Source organism: Pseudopipra pipra, chromosome W (assembly GCF_036250125.1).
Source record: "Pseudopipra pipra isolate bDixPip1 chromosome W, bDixPip1.hap1, whole genome shotgun sequence".
NCBI classification, from domain to species: Eukaryota; Metazoa; Chordata; class Aves; order Passeriformes; family Pipridae; genus Pseudopipra; species Pseudopipra pipra.
Genome location: NC_087580.1, coordinates 63,308,504 through 63,331,042, shown reverse-complemented (window position 1 = coordinate 63,331,042; position 22,539 = coordinate 63,308,504). Strand labels below are relative to the sequence as shown.

Genomic DNA, 22,539 nt, shown 5'->3' with positions numbered 1-22,539 from the left:
AATCCCAGGGGGTGGTGACCCTTGAAGTTTTGAGGTTTTACCCAATGAGCGCTTCTGCAAAATATAAGCATATCACAAGCAGAACGGAAGAGAAGGTTAGTTCTAGTTGTTGTAGAAGAAGTAGCCATGTTGTAAGGCCACGAGGAGAAGTAGCAGCAGCCCCACTGGGGGCTGGGCCTCCCCAGCCCCCGGGTGGGGGCTACAGGGACTTGGAACAGCGTTAGACTGGGCTAAGTGCCTGTAGCTGAAAGCCGAAGGAGTTTTCTCCACCGTAAGTAGGCAGAAGGAGCAGCGGCAGAAACAGCACTGACCGGAGGCTATGGCAGAGAGCCAACAGATAAGAAAAGCAGCAGAGGCGGCTTGCAGCCAAGCAAGAAGACACAGAGATGTCTAATGAAGGGAGAGAGAGAGAGCAGGACTAAGCTCTAAACAGAGTTTTGGGGGTAAGAACTGAACCAGACCCCCCAAAATCCCTTTGAGACCCCTCCTAGGAGGAGGGAGATGGACTCTGGCTTGAGAGGAGTCCTAGAGTGCAGCATGCACCAAAGAGAGGAGCTGAAAAGTTCAGGTGTCCTGGAAAGCTGGACTGGGACGATTAAAGGAATGCGGGGCGGAGTGACCTTGGCCCCCCCTCGCCGCTGCTGCCACGCTGGCAGCCTGAGACAGAGCACAGGAGCTCTGGTAGAACTCTTGAGGCAAAGGCCTTCAACTGAAAGCCGCCCAAGATGTTCTGACTCAGGGGTGAATCCCCTGAGGAAGGGACCTTCATGGGGGTCTTACACCCCATGATATGACCGTGGTGAAGCAAGTTTTGTCCCTGCTATGCAGTCCACGGAAGAGAAGACCCTCGCTTGATGGGCCGAGGGGCTTGGATACCCCTCGTGTGTACTGGCAGAGATCCAGATACAGATGCTGCTGCATGAGAAGAAGAGAACCTGCTGCCTATGAGACATTGCTGTTCTGAGGGTGGAAAGGATCTTTTTCCTTCTTCCCTCCTGGACTTTTATTTGGAGGGGAGAAGAGATTTGATCCATTGTAAATACTTATGTCATGGTAGAGATAGCTAAGATTGTATATAATGTATTGTAGTATTTATTTGTACAGTCATTGTAATATATATTCCCTTTCCCCCATTCTGAGACTCGTGTAGTGTCTGGAAAAACCATCTCTCACTGGGTTGAGATGTGGGAGGGGGTTTGGACTAGGGAATTGGATTTTTGGGGTTCTCAAACCATGACAGGCCCCCATGCTGCGACCGCCAGAGCTCAACAGTGCCCCCTGCCGGCCACCACAGAGCAACTGCAGGCTCTGCACCTCCAATGATCCAACAGTGCCCCCTGCCAACTGTGATTAGAATCACGCTAGAGGACAGAGAAGTATCAAACTGTTTCCTTTTTGAAGGGGACTTTTGGGTACAGGATTATTGTTTAGTTGTTTTTGTGTTCTTTTGCTGTTTTTGCCAATATACATATATCCTTTAATAAAGGGTTGTTATTTCTTCTTTTTTTCCATACTTCCTCTATTGGAGCCTCTTAATTTCGTATTTACAATTGCTGAGAGAGAGGAGTTTGGTCTACCTCATAACTCATCCTCCTTAGCAAAACACTTCAGTCTCCTTAAACTGTGACAGCATCTTAATAAAAATATTTCTATTTTGGGCAGAATTAGGGAAAGATGGTAATAGCTCTAAATACTGACAAATGACCAACAGAACAATTGACCTCTGAGCCCTTAATCTCAGAATTCTGAAGACTGTTGTAGCCTAAAGTGATTCCTGGTTTGTTTGAGTTTTTTAATGAAATAATTAAGAAAGGATTTGAAGTCTCTCTGGGCCATGGGGCTCCTTCCTGTTCTGGTTTTCATAAGTCAAAACAGTTTTGTTTTATTCTTCAACTAGACCTTATGACACTGACCATCACCCTCTGGGCCTGGCTGTTCAGCCAGTTTTCAATCCCCCTTGCTGTCTGATAATCTAACCTATACTTCATCAGCTTCCCTATGAGGATGAGTGACAAAAGCCCTCCTGAAGTCTAGGTAGACAATATCCACTGCTCTCCCCTGATCTACCAGGCCAGTCATTTCATCATAGAAGTTTATCATATTGGTCAAGCATGACTTTCCCTTGGTGAATCCATGCTGACTACTCCTGATTACCTTCTTGACCTTCATGTGCCTGTAAATGGTTTCCAGGATGAGTTGTTCCTTTATATTGTGAGAGGTGAGAACATTATGCATTCTCATATATTACAGTTGATACGTTACAGCATCAAAAAATATGCAATTACAAAATCAAAATAGACATAATTACAAACTCAAACAAACCCCCACCAAACCCCCTAAATTCAAGAAAAACTTAACTTTGTTAGCAAACAGTTAAAGTGTTTGAAGCTTGCACACATGAATTGGACTGAAGTGTGAGCAAGCTGAAACAGGTCATGAATGAACATAAATTCACTCAACCTTGGCAGTGACATACCCAGAACTGGTTTAGATGAGGGATGACAGTTCATCTGCATGCAAACAGGCAAATAACAATTCTTATAATTTCTGTATAGATATGAAATCTGCCAGAGTTCCTTAAAAAATTCCAAAGGGAAAAAAGTGTTTACCTGATACTTTAAAACATCCACATTATAATAGGATGCAGATGGATTGTGCTCAGATAATTTCTTGAGGTAGACAGTTATGGCTTGCATGTTCATCCAAAAATCCTTACTACTAGAGTCACTTTGTGACTGATTACTACAAAGAAAAAGAAAGGTAGGAATCAAAAATCAACACTGAGTTTTATTATTTTGTATGTCTAAAAATTAACACTAGATCTTTCCCCTTCTTCACTATTCCAAGCAAGAAGTTGTTCTAATGCTTTATAACACATAATTGCACCTTCCTAAATATTAAGACAAATTAACTGTTTGTTGTAGCTGGTAAAAATTCTCCTTCCAGGTTGTCAAGCAGTGAGTTTCCTCCACTGATGATCTGCATCCCAAGATGGAGCGAATGCCAAATTTGGATTTTACATTTAATAAAACACAATACAATCAGGCGCCATGAGAATGTGTAGGAGGTGGGAATGAAAGTGATGCTTGAAGAGGAATGTTATACAATTCAGAATAAATCCTAGAATCATAATTAGCTTTTGTTATGGCACAACTTTGCTAATGCATTGAATTAAGATTTGTGCTGTATGTGTTACCCCACTTTGAGATATTTATAGAGAGTGCAAGTTTTCAAAATTTTTTCAGTTAAAAGTGATTTTCAAATTATTATTAAAAACTGTTTCTCAGATACTTATAGTTGCATTTAATCTTAGTAACAATTTATCATATAATTTCTATATGTAGGTAAGAGTGCATGACTACAGAAGCAAAATCCTGATTGGGAGCTACTGGAGCATGAAAAGGTGTTTTGCAGCTCAAAAATATTTTCAGTCCTAGTGGCATCAGGTTTATTTTTTAATAAGGATGAAGCTTTTAAGAAAACTGATTCAGAAGCAAAATTCAAATAACTTCAGAATCAAAGAGCTCCACAGGTCATCTGTGGATACATAGAGGAACTGCATCAATCCCTAAGGAGGCATGCAGAATGTGCATGCAGAATGAAAGCTGAAAAGAAGCATCTGGAACACAGTAAATATAACTGCAATAGGTTGAATGGGTTAGAACAGTGATTTACATACCAGTAGTCTGTCTAAATTACTTAGAATTTGGTTGTTAATACAGTGTTGTCGTTCATGCAATTTCCATTGTCAGTAAAATATATAAACACATAACAGAGGCCTTCCAAAATATAAACAAATGAAACCAGCAACAAAATCCTTCTGCTTTCTCCTTCAGAAATTCTGACATCTCCACAAATATCAGTCCCATTAAAAAGTTCCATCTCTATAAATACTAAGCGAATGATAATCATTGTAGTATATGGTGAAAAGTCAAATTATTACCGTATGGATTTAACTTCATAAATATCCAGTACATGCATCCTTTCTAATTAGAGGTGAAGCGTTACAGTACTCAGACAAGAATGCTAAACATTTTGGCTTTTTTCCAAAATATAATTTTTCAGTATAATTCACTGTTAGATACAACTCTTCTATAATTTCAGTTATAAACTAAAAAAAGAATGACAAATAAAATTAAATACTAAAGAATGGATGTATGTGGTTTGATTGTTTCAAAAATTTTTTCCAATACATGAAATAGAAACTGCCCAACTGAAACAGGTGTCTGCTTTTTTTTTTTTTTGAAAAGATGTACAAATGCTGTGATTTCAACAGTTATTCTACTCAACCAGCAGCTTTTCTTCTTAAGAATTCTCCTAAGCATGCTGCTATACACTTGAGAGATAAAGTTATGTAATGGATTTGATCTACCATAGAAATTATACAGCTTAAAACATACATTAATAACTGACAAATGAAACCATTGTTATTACTGTATAAAGAAATCCATATGACAATGTTTCCTATTTTTGACGATTTTTCTCTGTAGTTATATTAGTTATATTGTTCATATAGTTTGATTAGAAATTTTTTTTGTTTTGTTCTTGTTTTCAAATAGTTTATTAAACCATTTTATTTATAAAATGTTTGTAAAAAACACAACTACATTTGCAAACTATTTTTTATGGCTCCTGTTATATTCAGCATAAGTTTCAAGTCCAGTAACACTGAAATTTTTAGTGGTAGCAGTGAAAAGAAACTGAGCTAAACAAGATTAAGTCAGGAAATTAAGTTAAGCAAATCAACAAGACTGTAGAGAATTCTGATTTACATATACAACAATTCACATTTTAAAAATCATATAGTTTGCTATTCTATTAAAGAAAAATACAGAACCTGTATACAAGTTGTGCATTTGGAAGAATCTGGTCTAGTTTGCTTGTGTTTTTTACCCTGAAGCAGAGCGTAGATGGAGATGGGTTGCTGGTGAAGACTTTAATAATCCCACTTGGGAACGATAATGTCATATCACCAGTAATCTTCACAATACATCTAGAAGAGAATGAAAACATCAGTTTTATTGCACCTCATTAACTGTCTAGTTTTAATACTAATTTTAAATCAAACATACTTTTACAATCTGATGAACTGATTTCAAAACAGAAAATCGGCAGACTCGGCAATGTGCACATGCAGCCCAGAAAGTCAACTGTGTCCGGGACTGCATCAAGAGGTGTGACCAGCAGGTCAAGAGAGGGGATTCTGCCCCTCTACTCCACTCTTGTGAGATCCCACCTGAGTACTGCATCCAGCTCTGGGGTCCCCAATACAAGAAAGATGTGGACTTGTTGGAGTGAGTCCAGAGGAAGCCATGAAGATGCTCTGAGGGCTGGGGCACCTCTGCTATGGAGATAGGCTGGAAGAGTTGGAGTTGTTCAGCCTGGAGAAAAGGTGGGTCCAGAGATACCTTCCAGTACCTAAAGGGGACTGGTCATAAGCTTAAGTAGAGTAGGTTTAGATTAGATATTAGGAAAAAATTCTTTACTGTGAGGGTGGTGAAGTACTGGAACTGGTTGTCCAGAGATGTGGACTCCCCATCCCTGGAGGTGTTCAAGGCCAGGCTGTATGGGGCTCTGAGTAACTTGGTCTAGTGGAAGGTGTTGGAACTAGATGATCGGTTTTTTCAAATATATATAATGACAAAAGACAATGTAGAAATAACATTGTCCCATTACAGGATGAGGATGGTCACCTCACAAACAGGGATGGTGACAAGGTAGAGGTGTTTAATGCTTTCTTTGCCTCTTTTGTCAACACAGATGAGGGACCAAGGGGGTCTAAGTGCCCTGAGCTGGAGGACCATGACTGTGAGAATGATCAACTCACAGTCGACCCTGAACTTGTGAGGGATCTGCTGCTCCAGCTGGATCCCTATAAATCAATCTATGATGGGATTCATCCGAGAATTCTCAAAGAGCTGGCTGATGTCATCACAGAGCCTCTCTCAATGATTTTTGAGTGGTCTTGGGAATCTGGAGAGGTCCAGGCTGAATGGAAGCTGATGAACCTTGCCCCAATTTTCAAGAATGGTAAGAAGGAGGACCCCAGAAACTACAGGTCTGTCAGTCTGTGGTAGTTTGGTCTAGGCCTTCCTTGGTGACCAGTTTGTAACCAAGGAAGGGCCCAGATTTACCCAGTATTCCCTACGATTTTTACGTAAGCCAGACTATAAGAAGAAAGGAGGGAAGGCCTTCGCTCTCTTTCCTTCCGGCGGCTTGGAGGTGCAGGTTCCCTGCTGTTGAGTCTGTCATGTTGGGGAACAAGGCCTGGTAAGGCCTTGTCGACCTTGGGAGACGGAGGTTGCCGGCGATTGTTCCAGCGTGACTCTCCGTTGTCCCAAGGAGAGTAGTAAGATAGTTTTTTGCCAATTCTTTTAGTTGCTAGATATTGGGCTCATCATGGCTAGGCTTCGCGAACGAAGATTTGGGAAGGCTCTATCCACATTTGCTACAGGCACGCTGGTGGTTTATGAGGCCAATACGTGACAGACATATCCGATTGCAAAAGGCACAGCAGAAAGACTCCTTAGATGGTATATTCTGCAAGACACGGTTCTTTCTGCGTTGCCTTTTCTCTTCGAGAGTGATCCTGCGTGTGTTCTCAAAGGAGACAGCTGCGTTATAGATGGTGTGTCTCCAGGTCTCCCGATTGGAGGCCAGAGTAGACCAGTTATGGTGATCAATATGGCCAAGGCTGAGATGTTGTTTCAGGGAGTCCTTGTATCTTTTCTTCGGGGCTCCTCTCATGCGGCAGCCAGTGACAAGTTCACCATAAAGCAAGATCTTAGGGAGGCGGTGGTCCTTCATCCTTGAGACGTGTCCTGCCCATCGCAGCTGTGTTCTCATCAACATGGCCTCTATACTTGTGACTGCTGCTTGCTCTAGAACAGATGTATTGGTCACATAATCTGACCAGTGGATGTTTAAGATTGTACGGAGGCAGCGTTGATGGAAGCATTCTAGGAGACGCAGATGGTGGCGGCAGATGACCCATGATTCGGAACCATACAAGAGAGTAGACAGCACTATGACTCTGTAAACACTGATCTTAGTACTTTTCTTCAAGTGTTTATTTTGCCATACTCTTTTGTGGAGTTTTCCAAAAGCACTGTATGCCTTTGCTAACCTGTTGTCTATCTCCCCATCAATCTTACCATCCGAGGAGATGAGGCTACCTAGGTAATTAAACTGCTGGAATATTGGGCTACTAATCAGCATATATATATATATATTTTATTTTGGTTTTGTTCCTTTTCCCTTCTCCCTTCCCTTTCCCTTGTGAAATTGTATATATATTTCAATTGTATATAACCGTAACATAAGTGTAAATATATTTATATATATTACTTTAGCTGTCTCTCTCTCGTTTCGGGTTTTCTTGGTTGTTTTTCTCCCTCTTCTCCCTGAGGTTTGGGGGGGGGACGATACTTCTTGTGGTAAGGTTTGGAGACTTGGCAGGGAGCCAGCTTCAAACCATATCACAGTCTCACTTCAGTGCCCAGTAAAATCATGGAGAAGATTATTCTGGGAGGTATTGAAAAACACCTGAAAGACAATGCAGTCTTTGGTCACAGCCAGCACAGCTTCAACGACATGAAAGTCCTGCTTGTCAAACCTGGTTTCCTTCTACGACAGGGTAACCCACCTAGTTGATCTAGGAAAGCCAGTAGATAAAATGTTTTCAGACTTCAGCAAAACTTTTGATACTATCTCTCACAGTTTCCTTCTGGACAAAATGTCCAGTATACAGCTGGATAACCATGTTATGTAGTGGGTGAACAACTGGCTCACAGGTCAGGCAAAAGAGTTATAGTGAATGGGGTAACATCAGGCTGGTGACGGGTCAGTAGTGGGGTTCCACAGGGCTCCATCCTCAGCCCAGTTCTCTTCAACATCTTCATTAACAACTTGGATGTAGGACTCAAAGGAATATTAAGTAAGTTTGGCGATGACACTAAATTGGGAGGAGCTGTCAACTCCCTCGAGGGCAGAGAGGGCCTGCAGAGAGACCTCAGCAAATTAGAGATGGGCAATCACCAACTGTACGAAGTTTAACAAGGGAAAGTGCTGGATTCTGCACCTGTGACAGGGCGACCCTGGATGTTCATACAGACTGGGGAATGAGACGCTGGAAAGCAGTGCCTCAGAAAGGCACCTGGGGGGTCCTGGTCTATGGGCAAGTTGAATATGAGTCAGCACTGTGCCCTGGCAGCCAGGAGGGCCAACTGTGTCCTGGGGTGCATCAGGCAAAGCATCGCCAGCCAGTCAAAAGAGGTGATTATCCCACTCTACTCTGCACTGGTGTGGCCTCACCTCACGTACTGTGTGCAGTTTTGGTCACTGCAAGATAAGAAAGACATTAAGCTATTAGAGAGCATCCAAAGGAGGGCCACAAGGATGGTGCAGGGTCTGGAGGGGAAGGCATTGAGGAGCGGCTGAGGTCACTTGGTTTGTTTAGCCTGGAGAAGAGGAGACTGAGGGGAGACCTCATTGCAGTCTTCAACATCCTCATGAGGGGAAGCAGAGGGGCACGTACCAATCTCTTCATTTTTGTGACCAGTGACAGGACTCAAGGAAATGGCATGAAGCTGAGTCAGGAGAGATTTAGGTTGGATATCAGGAAAAGGTTCTTCACCCAGAGGGTGGTTGGGCACTGGAACAGGCTCCCCAGGGAAGTGGTCACAGCACCAAGCCTGTAAGAATTCAAGAAGCATTTGGACGCTTTCAGGCACATGGTGGAATTCTTGGGGTGTCCTGCACAGGGCCAGGATTTGGAGTCAGTGATCCTGATGGGTCCCTTCCCACTCAGCATATTCTATGATTCTATGATTCTATGATCTTTAACATTCCTTCCAACCCTAATAATTCTATGATTCTATGATCTTTAAAATTCCTTCAAACCCTAACAATTCTATGATTCTAAAATCAATTTCAAATGATGGAAATGTTGCACTATGACAACCTATTATCACTTTTAACTTGGAAATCAGAGGAAATAAGAAAAATGTTTAGCTGGTTAAGCATACAGTAGTATGGGTGGTTATTTTTCATGCTTTGAAAACATGGCACAGCTATGCTTTGCAAAGGCCTAAGTAGCATATCAAGCAATGTGACAGAGGGAATGAGGTACTCTTAAGCTACCCAAATTTACATATAGCACCTACCTGACTATAATAGAAACCCTTCTCATTTTCAGTGTTCTCACTGAACACATTTTTGTAAAGCAGGGATATATGAACTGCTAGTTAGATGCAGGCCAATACAGAGTGATAAGTCACTGCTGTCACTTATATCAGAGGAAAAAACCCCATGAATCTGTCTTTTAATGTATATGCATTTTCCCACAAAATATTAAAAGTACAACCAGTGCATTTTTTATTGGAATTTATTACATTCAAAACAATTTACTATTTAACTAACTTTGTGGGATCTGCTCCTTTAAAGTAGGCGTTAACAGATTCAGTAAGGGCTACTGCAACAGGCACGATATCCTGGTTTCCAAGTCTCACAGGGCTGGGACCACGTGAAACACCTAGAATACATACAGTGTATAGGTTTAATTTTCAAAAAGCTTAGCAATAGATTTCATAATGGTTGACTACACCTGTTATTTTTACAAGGGGTTACTACCATCATGATCACAGCAGAGTCTGAAATATTACTTGAAAAGCATGTAGAAAAATATAAACATAGTATAGTACAATCACACCATCATAACACTGCTTAGCAGCCTAGAAAAACAGGACTATCAATATGACATTTTGTAAATAGACAGACACAAGGAAATACATATGAGACAGAGGAAGACTGCATTAAAATGGCTACTGATGAAACTGAAGTCAACAGATCCAAAGAAAATTACATGTTAACTACAATACTTTAAAAAAAGTCCCTACTGTATACTTATAGTATGGAAAAATGTATGATAAAAATAGTCACAGAAATGCAAAGAATTCAGTTGGGTTACATATGAACATAAATGGAGATACATTAATATTACTCCACATAAGTGAACTGTTGAACATTCTTTTAACTATTTCAGCCAACAAAGATTACAATTGCCAGTAGAAATTGTTAGAGAAGTATTTTGCAAAGTTTTTCATAGTAAACATTCTGGGAGTACCTTGGAGGTATCTGGAAATACATATCAGTTTACAAGAAAAATAATTACCAGACCTGTGTCAGCCTTCACAGATGTCTGTGCCTACACAACAAAGTTGCAATGCATAGCTATAAAATATAACTCAGACCTCAGCTAAGGCTTTTTGAAATGATTGAAGAATCAATTGCAAATTGACAAAACCAGTTGTCATGGGATTTTACTTTTCAGTAGTGTTTTATATGTGTACTGAATATAAAAGACCATACTTGAAGTTCTATCTTTTAGTGCAATAGTGTAGTGGAGAGCATCTTACTAATTTTTTTGGACCACTGGCAAAACAGCCTGTATCACATGCCTGCTGTAAGCTCTCAGAAGGACAGGATGTCACAGAGTTGTGCCAAGGTAGACTCATGGTATCTCAGGCTGCAGTCCAGATCACAGGTCCAGTTCTAGGACCTTCAGCAGCACCAGCAAGAAACCAAAGTATTTCAAGCAAAAATGCATGTTATAGATGTTAAACAATTTAATAAATAAAAAAACCCCATTGCAAATGAAAACAAGGCTAAAGAATAAAGGAAATTCAATTATGCATGTCTACAAGTTCATTTGGAACAAGATAATTATAGTTAACTCTCCATTATTCAGAACAAATGGGGTAAGGGAAACACTGGATTGTGCGAAAGCCAAAAGAGTACAGACAGTAATGCAGAGTATATCCTCATTTCCCAAAATCATTCAGCCATCTGCACTGCCCTTTCCAGCTCTCCAGAACTATTTAATTCATACAATCAGTGCAGGTGAAACTGGTCTTGTTTATTTTTCCTAGGCCAGGTTAATAACCATGTCAAACTCTGGTGTCAGCACACACCTCCTTACCTCCTCCTTCACCTCACAATTTCGCTCTATCACTGTCTCCAATAACACACATAGAGCTGAGGCTATTGATGCTGCTGCCACCAGTTTCTAGTTCCTTGACACCACTGCTGAGGCCTGAGGAGGTGAGCCTGGATGGACTCTGGCAACCAAAATATCAGTTATCTTTCTATGATGCTTCTCAGCATTTGAGAAACTGGTGGACACTGAACTGTGCCAGCATTTCAACAGCTAAGGCTAGGCAGACTTTACTAGCTTTGGTTCTGCACAAGGTGGAAACAGTTGCATTGCTTTCAATGCAGAACTCCTGATAGAAGCTATGCAGATGCTTTTCTGAGGTTCTGAGCCTGGGTGAGGAATCCTTGACATCAGTAACATTCATAACTGAATGTTAATTCAAGAGTCTGATTTAACTTGGGACTAAAGTGGTAATAGTGTTCAGGAATGCAATACTTCAAATCTACTACAGAAACAAGTTAAAATGTCTTAAAAAAACCACCCACAAATAATCCCCCTCTCCCATCCCACAAGCCTCCTTGTATTTTTTCTGAAATTAGTGGCAGTACAGGAAGACTCATTTGCTTTTCATCTTCATCTTTATTGTTTGGTTGGTTGTTTTGTTTTTACTAAACATCTCTGTTTAGCTTATATACTTCACTAACTTGAAGAAAAAGGTGCATTAGTTTCACATTTTTGGAAACTGCAATTACAGGATAACAAACAAAATAAAAATAACATAAAAATAACTCAATTTTGTGAACATTTATATTAGTTCCAATTTATCAGTATCCCAAAATACTTCTGTACATATACAATAATGTCTTCTGAACAAATATATAACATTGTGCTTGATGAATAGACAGTACACCAAATACAAATTAATGGAATATTTTAATTTTGAAAAATATTTCACTTAAGAACATGCCATAATTGGATCTAGTCAAATCCACTGTCCTGTCTCTCAGGTCATTTAGAAGCAGGTATTGCAAAGAATGCTTGAAGTACCTAGACTGAACTCACATATGGAACAACCAACTACAAGGAATGGTTTTCCTAACAAGTGGAACTCAGTGGCAGAATGTTACCATTTCTAAAATGAATTAAAATGGTTAACTTACCAACTGTAGGTGTGTTTGCTGTACTGAGGGAAACAGAAGAGGATATTGAGGAAATGCTCTCTGCATGTGCCAAGGGAGCTGCAGGTGGTGGACTTGAGTTAGAGGTCAATGGAGGGCTGAATGGCCTAGGCTTAACACAAGAGATTGCAAGAGTATTACAGAGACAGAAAGTGGTTTTAAAAAGATGAAAAAAGACTGTAAATAGTTCTTCATTTAATTCTCAAATCAATTTAATAGTGTTTCTGAACATCTTTCTTTTAATGCTTTATCTATTCTAGCTTTAATGTAAAACAGAGAACCCACATTTTCTATGGGAATCAATCCCATTATTTCAGAGCTTATCATTATTAATTTTTTTTGCCTGGCTAGGTAAGTCTAATGTATTTGATTATGTAACAGTCTGTCAATAATTGTGCTGTAACACAGTAGCAAAGCCTAACCCTATAGCCATGTATATGTGTGCAGCTAATGTGGACTTTCGGAGCTAAAGGAGAGATACTAACAAAATGGAAGTGAGTCCAGCAGAGGGCAACTAAAATAGTTGAGAACTGGAGGACATGAGAGCGAGGGAGAGGCTGAAGGACTTGGGTTTATTCATCCTGGAGAAGAGAAGCCTAAGAAGAGATCTACTAGCAGTCTTTCACTAGCTACAAAGAAGATGAAGCCAGGTTCTATTCAGAGGTGCAAGAGCTATAAGAAAGGAAATTTCAGCTGAACATAGGGAAGAAATTCCCTCTTGTAACCTTGTGGTTAAGCCCTGGGACAGGTTGCCCAAAGATGTTGAGAGATCTCCTTCTCGGAAGATTTTCAAAACTCAGCATGTCTCTAAGCAACCTGATGCAATTTTGAAGTTAGCCCTTCTCTGAGCAGGAGATTGGTCTAGAGGAGATCTTCATAAGTCCCTTCCACCCTAAATCTGTGGATAGTTTTATGACCCATTTAACTGTTAAGGTATTAATTTAAAATAACTAATGAACAATTTGGGATAATCCTATCTAAAAGGTACTGGAACTCCTGAAGCATCTGTTTTGGTTGGGTAATTTTTATTTTTTTTGGTTCTATCACACTTGTCACTGAGTATATGACTTTTATATGGATTGTGGGAATTGTAAAAGGAGGCAACATATAATGAAGACAACTCGCAATCTTCCACTTACATCCAGATAATAGCCAATTTCTAAAACATGTAACTTTTCGCAGAATCATACTTTATAGAACAAACATACTTTATAGAACAAACATACTTTATAGAACAATACCAGCTAAATTCTTCTCTTTAATTCTGATGATATCAAGAACAGATTTCTTGGTCTAAGAGAAATTACTACAATTTTATATTGGAATGAGAAAATAATCTCCAAATGAACCCTACTCTGACCTTATACCATTACAGAAAAGCAAAGGAGTTAAACAATGTTTCAGTTTTGTTAAAGCATAAGACCAGATTTTTTTTTCCATAATGAGAATATGGTGAAAGTATCTTGCTACTTTGAAAGACAATAAGAGGATCTTACTACAGTAAAATTTTTCCAAGTCAGTAAGTCAAATGAAACCCAAAGAATCATAATATTCATAGAAGACATTAAGCATGGCTTGGCCTGATATGCTGTCTGGATATTTGCATTCTTTGCCACATTCCTTATCAGCATGTGGACCTGCACTGCAAGCAGTGAGCAGAGATGGAAGCAGCAATGCAACCTATCACTGTCCGGATGGGCAGCTGCTAAATCTGCCACCTCCCTTCTCCACCAACCAGCACCAAGGGCAGGGTGAAGTCATAGAGCTACTTGTATCAAAACATGACTGATAAAGATCTACCTAATAACACTCATTCCCCAAAGCTTTGGTGATATCCCTAAATCAACTGAGTTTTGTTAATTATTTCACTAGTATTTCATATTTTGAAAATTTTAATCCTACACATATGCTAACCTTTAATTTTCAAGATATTGATTTGTTCAATTAAAAACATTCAGTTGATGCAAAATTTATGTTTTGGACCTTTTTAGTTCAGTTAAGAATTATTTTGTTATAGTAACATGTTTATCATGAACAACTTCATGCCTATCCAGCAATAGTGAAAATCTGAGTATGCGATTCCCTGAACATTGTCTAGAAAGTAACTCCACTGTAACAATGTGTAGTGGTTTAACCCCAGCTGGTAACTAAGTATCACACAGCTGTTCCCTCATCCCCCCTGTCCCCAGTGGGGAGGAGAATCAGAAAGGAAAGGTAAGCCTCATGGGTTAAGATTTTATCGGGTTTGTGTGACAAGGTTTTGATAGTGGCTTCTGGTGAGAAGCTGCTGAAAGCTTCCCCCATGTCTGACAGAGACAATGTCAGCCAGCTGCAAGACGGACGCACCTCCGGCCAAGGCCGAGCCAATCAGAGATGGTAGTAACGCCTCTGCGATAACATATTAAGAAGGGAAAAAGTTATTGTGCAGAAGAAAATTGCAGCCAGAGAAGAGTGAGAATACGTGAGAGAAACAACTCTGCAGACACCAAGGTCAGTGAAGAAAGAGGGGGAGGAGGTGCTCCAGGTACTGGAGCTGAGATTCCCCTGCAGCCTGTGGTGCAGTCCATGGTGGAGCAGAGATCCACCTGCAGCCCACAGAGGACCCCAGGCCAAAGCAGGTAGATGCCAGAAGGAAGCTGTGACCACATGGGAAGTTTGCACTGGAGCAGGCTCCTGGCAGGACCTGTGGTCACATGGAGAGAAGGAGCCCATGCTGGAGCAGCTTTGCTGGCAGGACTTGTGACACTGTGGAGGACCCATGCTGGAGCAGCCTGTTCTTGAACGACTGCATCCTGTGGAAAGGGACCCATGCTGGAGCAGGGGAAGGAGTCCTCCCCCTGAGGAGGAAGGAGAGGCAGAAACAACATGTGATGACCTAACAGTAACCTCCATTACCTGTCCCCTTGTGCTGCTGGGGTGGAGGAGTTTGAGATTCGGGAATAAAGTTAAACCTGGGGAGGAGGGAGGGGTGGGGAGGTGGTTTTAATATTTGTTTTACTTATTATCCTGCTCTGATTTGATTGGTAATACATTCAATTACTTTCCCAAAGTCGAGTCTTTTATGCCCGTGATGGTAATTGGTGAGTGATCTCTCCCTGTCCCTATCTCAACTCATGAGCCTTTCATTATATTTTCTCTCCCCTGACCAGTTAGGGAGGGGAATGATAGAGTGGCTTTGGTGGGCACCTGGCATCCAGTCACAGTCAATCCACCACAAAGAACAATTTAATAATTGAAACAAACAAACAAAAAGATAAAACCAATATAATAATAATAATGGTAAGACAGGGGAGGAGAGAGAGAGAGAGAGTAACAAGCCAAGAGAAACAAGTGATGCACAATACAGTTGCTCACCAACCACTGACTGATGCCCAGACCATCCCCAAGCAGTGATCGGTCCCTACCAGCCAACTCCCCCCAGTTTATATACTGGGCATGACATTCTATGGTGTGAAATATCCCTTTGGCCAGTTCGGGTCACCTATCCCGGCTATGATCCCTCCCAGCGTCTTGTGCAGCTCCTCACTGGAAGAACATGAGACACTGAAAAGCCCTTGACTCAGTGTAAGCACTGCTCAGCAACAACCAAAACATCAGTGTGTGTAACAACCAGATAATATAGAAATGCCAAAAATAATGTTTTGCCATTGTTTCTGCCTGTCAAAACTTCCTACCAAAAATTCTCTGTCAGCTTTCTGCCAGAAGTTCGCACCAGAGCTTCCTGCTGGAGTTTTCCTGCCAAAAGATCCTGCTATTGTTTATGGTTATCGTATCTCTTCAAACATCTGAATAGGGCTACATGCCAGGAAACCACGTACAAGCTCCTTTGAACACTATAAAAGTTGAGGAAAGATTTTGGAAAATCAGGGAGAGGAAAGGGAGAGAGAACTCTTTACCATAGCCGAGAATCTATCCCCATCTCCCCCTCACCTTTTCTCTGCCACCACATGCTGCCTGCCTGTTACCGGAGACTGAAACTCTGCCGGCCTGGAGAGAACTGAGACCCACCGTGCCACATGCGTGAGTTATATCTTATCCTTCTACCCTTACCATATTTCTGACGACTGAAAGGTGCTGCTGAATCCGGACCCTGCACGGCTTGGGACAGGGCTGAACGTGAGCAGTGAAGCCACACATCCTGGCTGCATTCCAGAGAACTAAAGCTGCTAAGACACCCCCCCCCCCCCCCCCCCCCCCCCCCACAGCTAAAGAGATAACATCAAAAAGCGGCAGAGACAGAAAAAAAAAAGACAGAAACTGCTTCTCCCCCCCCACACCAGCTCGGTGGAAAGGCAGTTTTGGTGATATCTTTCCTATGCTTCTAGAAGTAATCTTAGCTTTCTCCAACCTTTTCTTATTTTTTCCTCCATCTCTGCATCTCTTAGCAATTAATAAAATCAGTTTTTGGTATCAACAGATAACTTGCATGACTTTTAATTTTGCTCAGGGGAATATTCAAATCTGAAGTTCTTTCTGCAACATTTAAGCAGATTGTAACTGTATTTTCAGCATTATTCTCCTATGGAATCCAAAACACAGCACCGTGCCAGCTACTGAGAAGAAAATGAACTCCGATCCCAACTGAAACCAGGACACCATGTAAATTATATATCTGAAATTGAGTACAATGGAGAATTAAAAAACCCAACAATCAATACATACTATTTCATTAATTCCACTAAATTTCCCTGTAGACAATTTTGGTGATGAAGCAGGCCTTGGAGGGGGGACAGTGGTGCCTACAGAAAGACGATTTGTGGGTCTTGCTGAAAGAAAGCAAATTTAAAATCAATATTAGAAAGATCACATAAATATGTACTCACTTGAACAGAATAACTGGAAATTCTATTAAAAGTTCCTATTTTACAAGCTCCATTTTGTAAAATTTACCATTAATCATAAATGTTTTTAAAATAGGGCCATGTGATACCCTGAAAAAGTGACTCTAAAAATGGCATCATGAGCTTTCTCATTCCTCTTGAATGATTTTAAACCAACTATTCTCAGAGGTTTGAGTGTAAAAAGATGGTTTTACCCAAGTTCCCTTTTGTGTATAGTCTATATGGATTCAGAATATAGGACAGTCTTTCATGTCTAACCACAAATGGATAATTCAGTGGGAAAGGCATATAGTGCTTTCGGAAAACTCCATAAAAGAGTTTGGAGAAATAAACACCTGAAGAAAAATACAAAGATCAGTGTTTACAGAGCCATTGTGCTGTCGATTCTTTTATATGGATACGAATCATGGGTCATCTACTGCCACCACCTGCAACTCTTAGAACACTTCCATCAACGCTGTCTCCGTACAATCCTAAACATCCACTGGTCAGATTATGTGACTAATATGTCTGTTCTAGAACAGGCAGCAGTTACAAGTATTGAGGTCATGTTGCTGAGAACACAGCTGCGATGGGCAGGGCACATCTCAAGGATGAAGGACCACTGCCTCCCTAAGATCTTGCTTTATGGTGAACTTGTCACTGGCTGCCGCAAGAGAGGAGCCCCGAAGAGAAGATACAAGGACTCCCTGAAACAACATCTCAGCCTTGGCCATATTGATCACCATAACTGGTCTACTCTGGCCTCCAATTGGGAAGTCTGGAGACACACTATCTATAACGCTGCTGCTTCCTTTGAGAATGCATGCAGGATCACTCTCAAGGAGAAAAGACAACACAGAAAGAATCGTGTCTTGTTGATACCACCTAAGGAGTCCTTCTGCTGTGCCTTTTGCAACTGGTCTTGTCTATCTCGTATTGGCCTTTTTAGCCACCAGCGCGCTTGTAGCAAATGTGGGTAGACCCCTTCCCAAATCTTCCTTTGCGAAGCCTAGCCAGGATGATGAATTCAGTGGAAAGTCATATTTGGTTCTGGCTGACAATAGCATAACTCTTTACATCAAATTATACCCTCTGAAATCCCACTGACTTCAATAAGTATACACCAGCATAACACATAAATTACTCTGTTGATTGCAGGAACACAGTAACTCCATATTATCTCTTAACCAAGATATGAGAAGTAAAAAGCAGTTAAAAAAATACTGCCCTCGTATCCTTCTAAACCTAACAGACACAACTAACAGATAATGGCAACGGTACAAAGATGCTACTTTTACATAGTTACTTTTCCAAATTGAACTGTACTTCAAAATAAATGTTAGATGCCAGCCAACGAGTATGACAGATTTAAAATTAACTTCAAAATAGACTGAAACCCTAATATATGACTATGTTGTTGGAGCACATCCTATCATCTCCCTCAGATTATTCTGGATGGTTCTTCTTTAATCAAATCAGTTAATTTTATTTAAAAATATAACTTTTAAGTATGGAATTTTCTCAGGAATTCAGCATAACTCTGCCATAATTCAAGTATTGGAGTTTCAACACTTACTTGGAAAGAAACAAATTAGGCTAATACTGACCACATCCACCTTAAGAGATGCAAACTCAAATGTTCCCAAGTAAATTCACTTCTGAAACATCAGTCATTCCTTTAAAATTCTTCTTATGCCCAGGAAGACAGTGAATGCTAAACATTAAGTAGTCTGCTGCAGTATCACAGGTATTTAGTGAGTTATGGCCCACTTGCCCAAATGCACTTTGCCCTATAAGCATGTAGCATTACCACAATATCATCTACGCTTCAAAATGCTGGGTGTTAAAAAGGAATAGTTTCAAATCCAAATTATTTAACTTTATTTAATCTGAAAACATCTATAAATTCCTATTTTTACAAAAGCAAAGCTCTCAACAGTTGAGAAAAAAAATGCTTTTAATTAGTTTGAATGTTTTTTATTTCAAGCTGTATATTTATTTCATTGTCCTTACTTTAAATGAAGTTGGTGCTAACAAGCAGTTTAGTACATTCTAAGTAAGAATCATGGAATCGTTTAGGTTGAAAAAGACCTCCAAGATCATCAAGTCCAACACTAAACCATGTCCCCAAGTGCCACATCTACACGGTTTTTAAATCCCTCCAGGGATGATGACTCCACCACTACCTGGAGTAACCTGTTCCAATGCTCGACAACCCTTTTAGTGAAGAAATTTTTCCTAATATCCAACCTAAACATCCCCTGGTGCAACTTGAGGTCATTTCCTCTTGTCCTGTCACTTGTTACCTGGGAGAAGAGACAAACCCCGCTCTATGGAGCCTTCCTACCCTCCAGCAGGTCAATGCTCCTGCCCAACTTGGTGTTGTCTGCGAACTTGCTGAAAACACACCTGGTCCCCTTGTCCAAATCATTGATAAGGATATTAAACAGAACTGGCCCCAATACCAAGCCCTGGGGAACCCCACTTGTGACTGGCCACCAGCTGGATGTAGCACCATTCACCACCAGCAAAGAATGCACCTGTCCAAGACATGGGCTGCAGCTTCTCCAGGAGAATTCTGTGGTAAACACTGTCAAAGGCTTTACTGAAGCCCAGATAGACAACATCCACAGCCTTTTCCTCATGCACTAAGCAGATCACCTTCCCTTAGAAGGAGATCAGGTTAGTCAAGCAGATCCTGCCTTTCCTAAACCCATGCTGGCTGGGCCTGATCCCCTGGTTGTCCTGCATGTGCCACATGACGGCATATGATCTGCTCCATAACCTTCCCTGGCACCGAGGTCAGACTGACTAGCCTGTATTTTCCCGGATCCTCCTTCTGGACCCTCTTTAGATGGGCATCACATTTGCTAACTTCCAGTCAACTGGGACCTCCCCAGTTGACCAGAACTGCTCGTAAATGTTTGAAAGTAGCTCAGTGAGCTCTTCTGCCAGCTCCCTCTACCCAGGAACTCATCTGGTCCCATAGACTTATGTGGGTTTAAGTGGCATAGCAGTTCACTGACCGTATCCCCATGGATTATGGGGACTGTCTCTGTCTTCCAGCTCAGGGCTCTGGGTACCCTGAGAACAACTGGTCTTGTAATTAAATATATATATATGCATATATAAAATTTATCCCTAAATATGATACAAATGTGGATCCAGTAGCCATCTTATCTGGATATCTAATTGAGAAAGAGAAAATGTAATGAATTCTGTAAGCTAGATTTGTTATAAAACATAACTTTTAAGGAATATGAAGTGGAGGAATAATAAGTTGCACTTAAAACCCTAGTGGTTACTTAGCAATGTTGGTTGCTACTAAGAGGACATGACTAAAGCCAAGAAGAATTAGCACTAGTTGAACAAAATTCTCCTATTGATATATGTATTTGTAGTGGTTTGGATTTTGTTTTCCCCCAGAGGCTAAGAGAAGTGGTAGACCCCAAGGGGTGGAAACCCCTGGAAGTTTTGAAATTCTGTCCAATGGGCGCTCCTGCAAAAATGTAAACATATCACAAGCTCACCGGAAGAGAAGAGTTGTAGTTTGGTTGTGGAGGAGTGGTGGCCATGTTGTAGAGCCACGAGGAAGGGGCTCTGAGCCCCTTGGGCCCTCTGGGGCCTCCCAGCCCCTGGCTGGGGGGCTGCGGGGACCTGGAACAGCATAAAGCTGGGTTAGGTGCCTGTAGTTATGCCGGGAGATGTTTTCTCCTTGGGCACAGAGCAGCAGCTGGCACTGACCAGAGAAACGGTGGCAGAGAGCCAGAGATAAGACCTGAACTGGAGGAGCAGCAGAAACAACATGCAGCACCATGGAGAAGACTCCTGGAAAGGGGGTGTCATGGTTTGAGATAGTCCCAAAATCCAATCCCCTAGTTCCATCCCCCCTCCCACATCTCAACCTAATGTGAGATGGGTTTTTCCAGACAAAACACACCAGACTCAAAGTGGGGGAAAGGGAATATATTACAATGACTGTACAAATAAATACCATATCACATTATACACACGATCACAACTATCTCTACCATGACATATAGTATTTACAGTGGATCAGGTCTCCTCTCCCCTCCAAATAAAAGTCCAGGAGGGAAAGAAGGACAGATCCCCTCCAGTCCTTAAGCAGCAGCTCCTCTTCTGTCCTCCATGCAGCAGTAACTGGATTGTTGTAGCTGGATCTCTGTTCAACATACACAAGGGGGTCTCCAAGCCCCTCGGCTCTCCTTCGGTCCAAGCGAAGGCCTCACCTGTGGACTGCCAGCAGGGACAAGACTCGCATCACCACAGGCATATCACGAAATGCAGGGGCATCTTCGTGAAAGTCCCTTCCTCAGGGGATTCAAATTCCCGTTTGCAGAGCTCTGTGCTCTGTCTCCAGGCAGCGGGGGGGGCGAAGCCCTCCTCCACATTCCTTTGGCTGTTCTGGTCCAGTTTCAGGACGCCTTTGAGCTTCTCAGCTCCTCTCTGTAAGTGCTGTAGCACTCCAAGGCTCTTTCAAGTAAGAGTCCATCATCTTCCTCCTTCCAGGAGGTCTCAAAGGAGTTTGAGGGGCTGGTACAGTCTTACCCCAAACTCTGTCTCTCAGCTGCTGGTTCTCTCTCTCTCCCTTTCCAGGAGTCTTTTCTCTGGTGCTGCATGTTGCTTCTGCTGCTCCTTCAGTTCTGGTTCTTATCTCTGGCTCTCTGCCACCGTTTCTCTGGTCAGTCCCGGCTGCTGCTCTGTGCTCATGGAGAAAAACATCTCCCGACATAACTACAGGCACCTAGCCCAGCTTTATGCTGTTCCAGGTCCCCGCAGTCCCCCAGCCAGGGGCTGGGAGGGGGCCAGAGGCCCCAAGGGGCTTAGAGCCCCTACCTCGTGGCTCACAACATGGCCACCTCTCCTACACCACCAAAACTACAACTCTTCTCTTCCGGTCTGGTTGTGATATGTTTACATTTCTGCAGGAGCGCCCATTGGGCAGAACTTCAAAACTTCCAAGGGTTTCCACCCCTTGGGGTCTACCACTTCTCTTAGCCTCTGGGGGAATACAAGGTTCAAACCACGACAACACTCCACCCCTCGCTCCTGCGAAAATGTCAACATATCACAACAACTGAAAAAACTCTAATCAACATTCAATCTTCAATAAACTAAAATATAATCAAAATCTCTCTACTACGTATCAATATAGCATTATCACAAACTTAACTCTCCTCTTAATACTTAACTTACATTACTATAGTCTTACTTTCTCTACAATGGTACAGTCTGTGTTTTGTCTGGAAAAACCCATCTCACATTAGGTTGAGATGTGGGAGGGGGGATGGAACTAGGGGATTGGATTTTGGGACTATCTCAAACCATGACAGGGGGAGAGAGAGAGAGAGAGAGCCAGCAGCTGAGAGACAGAGTTCTGGGGGTAAGACTGATATCAGATTCCCCCAAACTCCTTTGAGACCTCTGGGAAAGGAGGACATGGACTCCTATTAAGGAGAAGAGTTTTAGACATGCAGCACCGGAGAGAGAGAGGAGCTGAGAAGCTCAAAAGACGTCCCGGAGCTGGACCGGGACGGCCAGATGGAATGCGGGGGGAGTTGACCTTGGCTCCCCCCTTGCACTG

At 41.8% G+C, this 22,539-nt stretch overlaps 1 protein-coding gene across 1 annotated transcript in view; it reads right to left on the bottom strand.

Moving 5' to 3' along the window:
* LOC135404757 (F-BAR domain only protein 2-like) overlaps positions 1 to 22,539 on the bottom strand; it is a 37,516-nt gene that overhangs the window by 5,366 nt on the left and 9,611 nt on the right. Inside the window, exons 5-9 of the mRNA XM_064639495.1 lie at positions 16,774 to 16,877; positions 12,094 to 12,223; positions 9,421 to 9,532; positions 4,838 to 4,993; positions 2,477 to 2,742 (exon numbers count right to left, since the gene is read on the bottom strand). Of these exons, the coding sequence (XP_064495565.1) occupies positions 2,477 to 2,742; positions 4,838 to 4,993; positions 9,421 to 9,532; positions 12,094 to 12,223; positions 16,774 to 16,877 (768 nt within the window). The remainder of the gene's footprint in view (positions 1 to 2,476; positions 2,743 to 4,837; positions 4,994 to 9,420; positions 9,533 to 12,093; positions 12,224 to 16,773; positions 16,878 to 22,539) is intronic.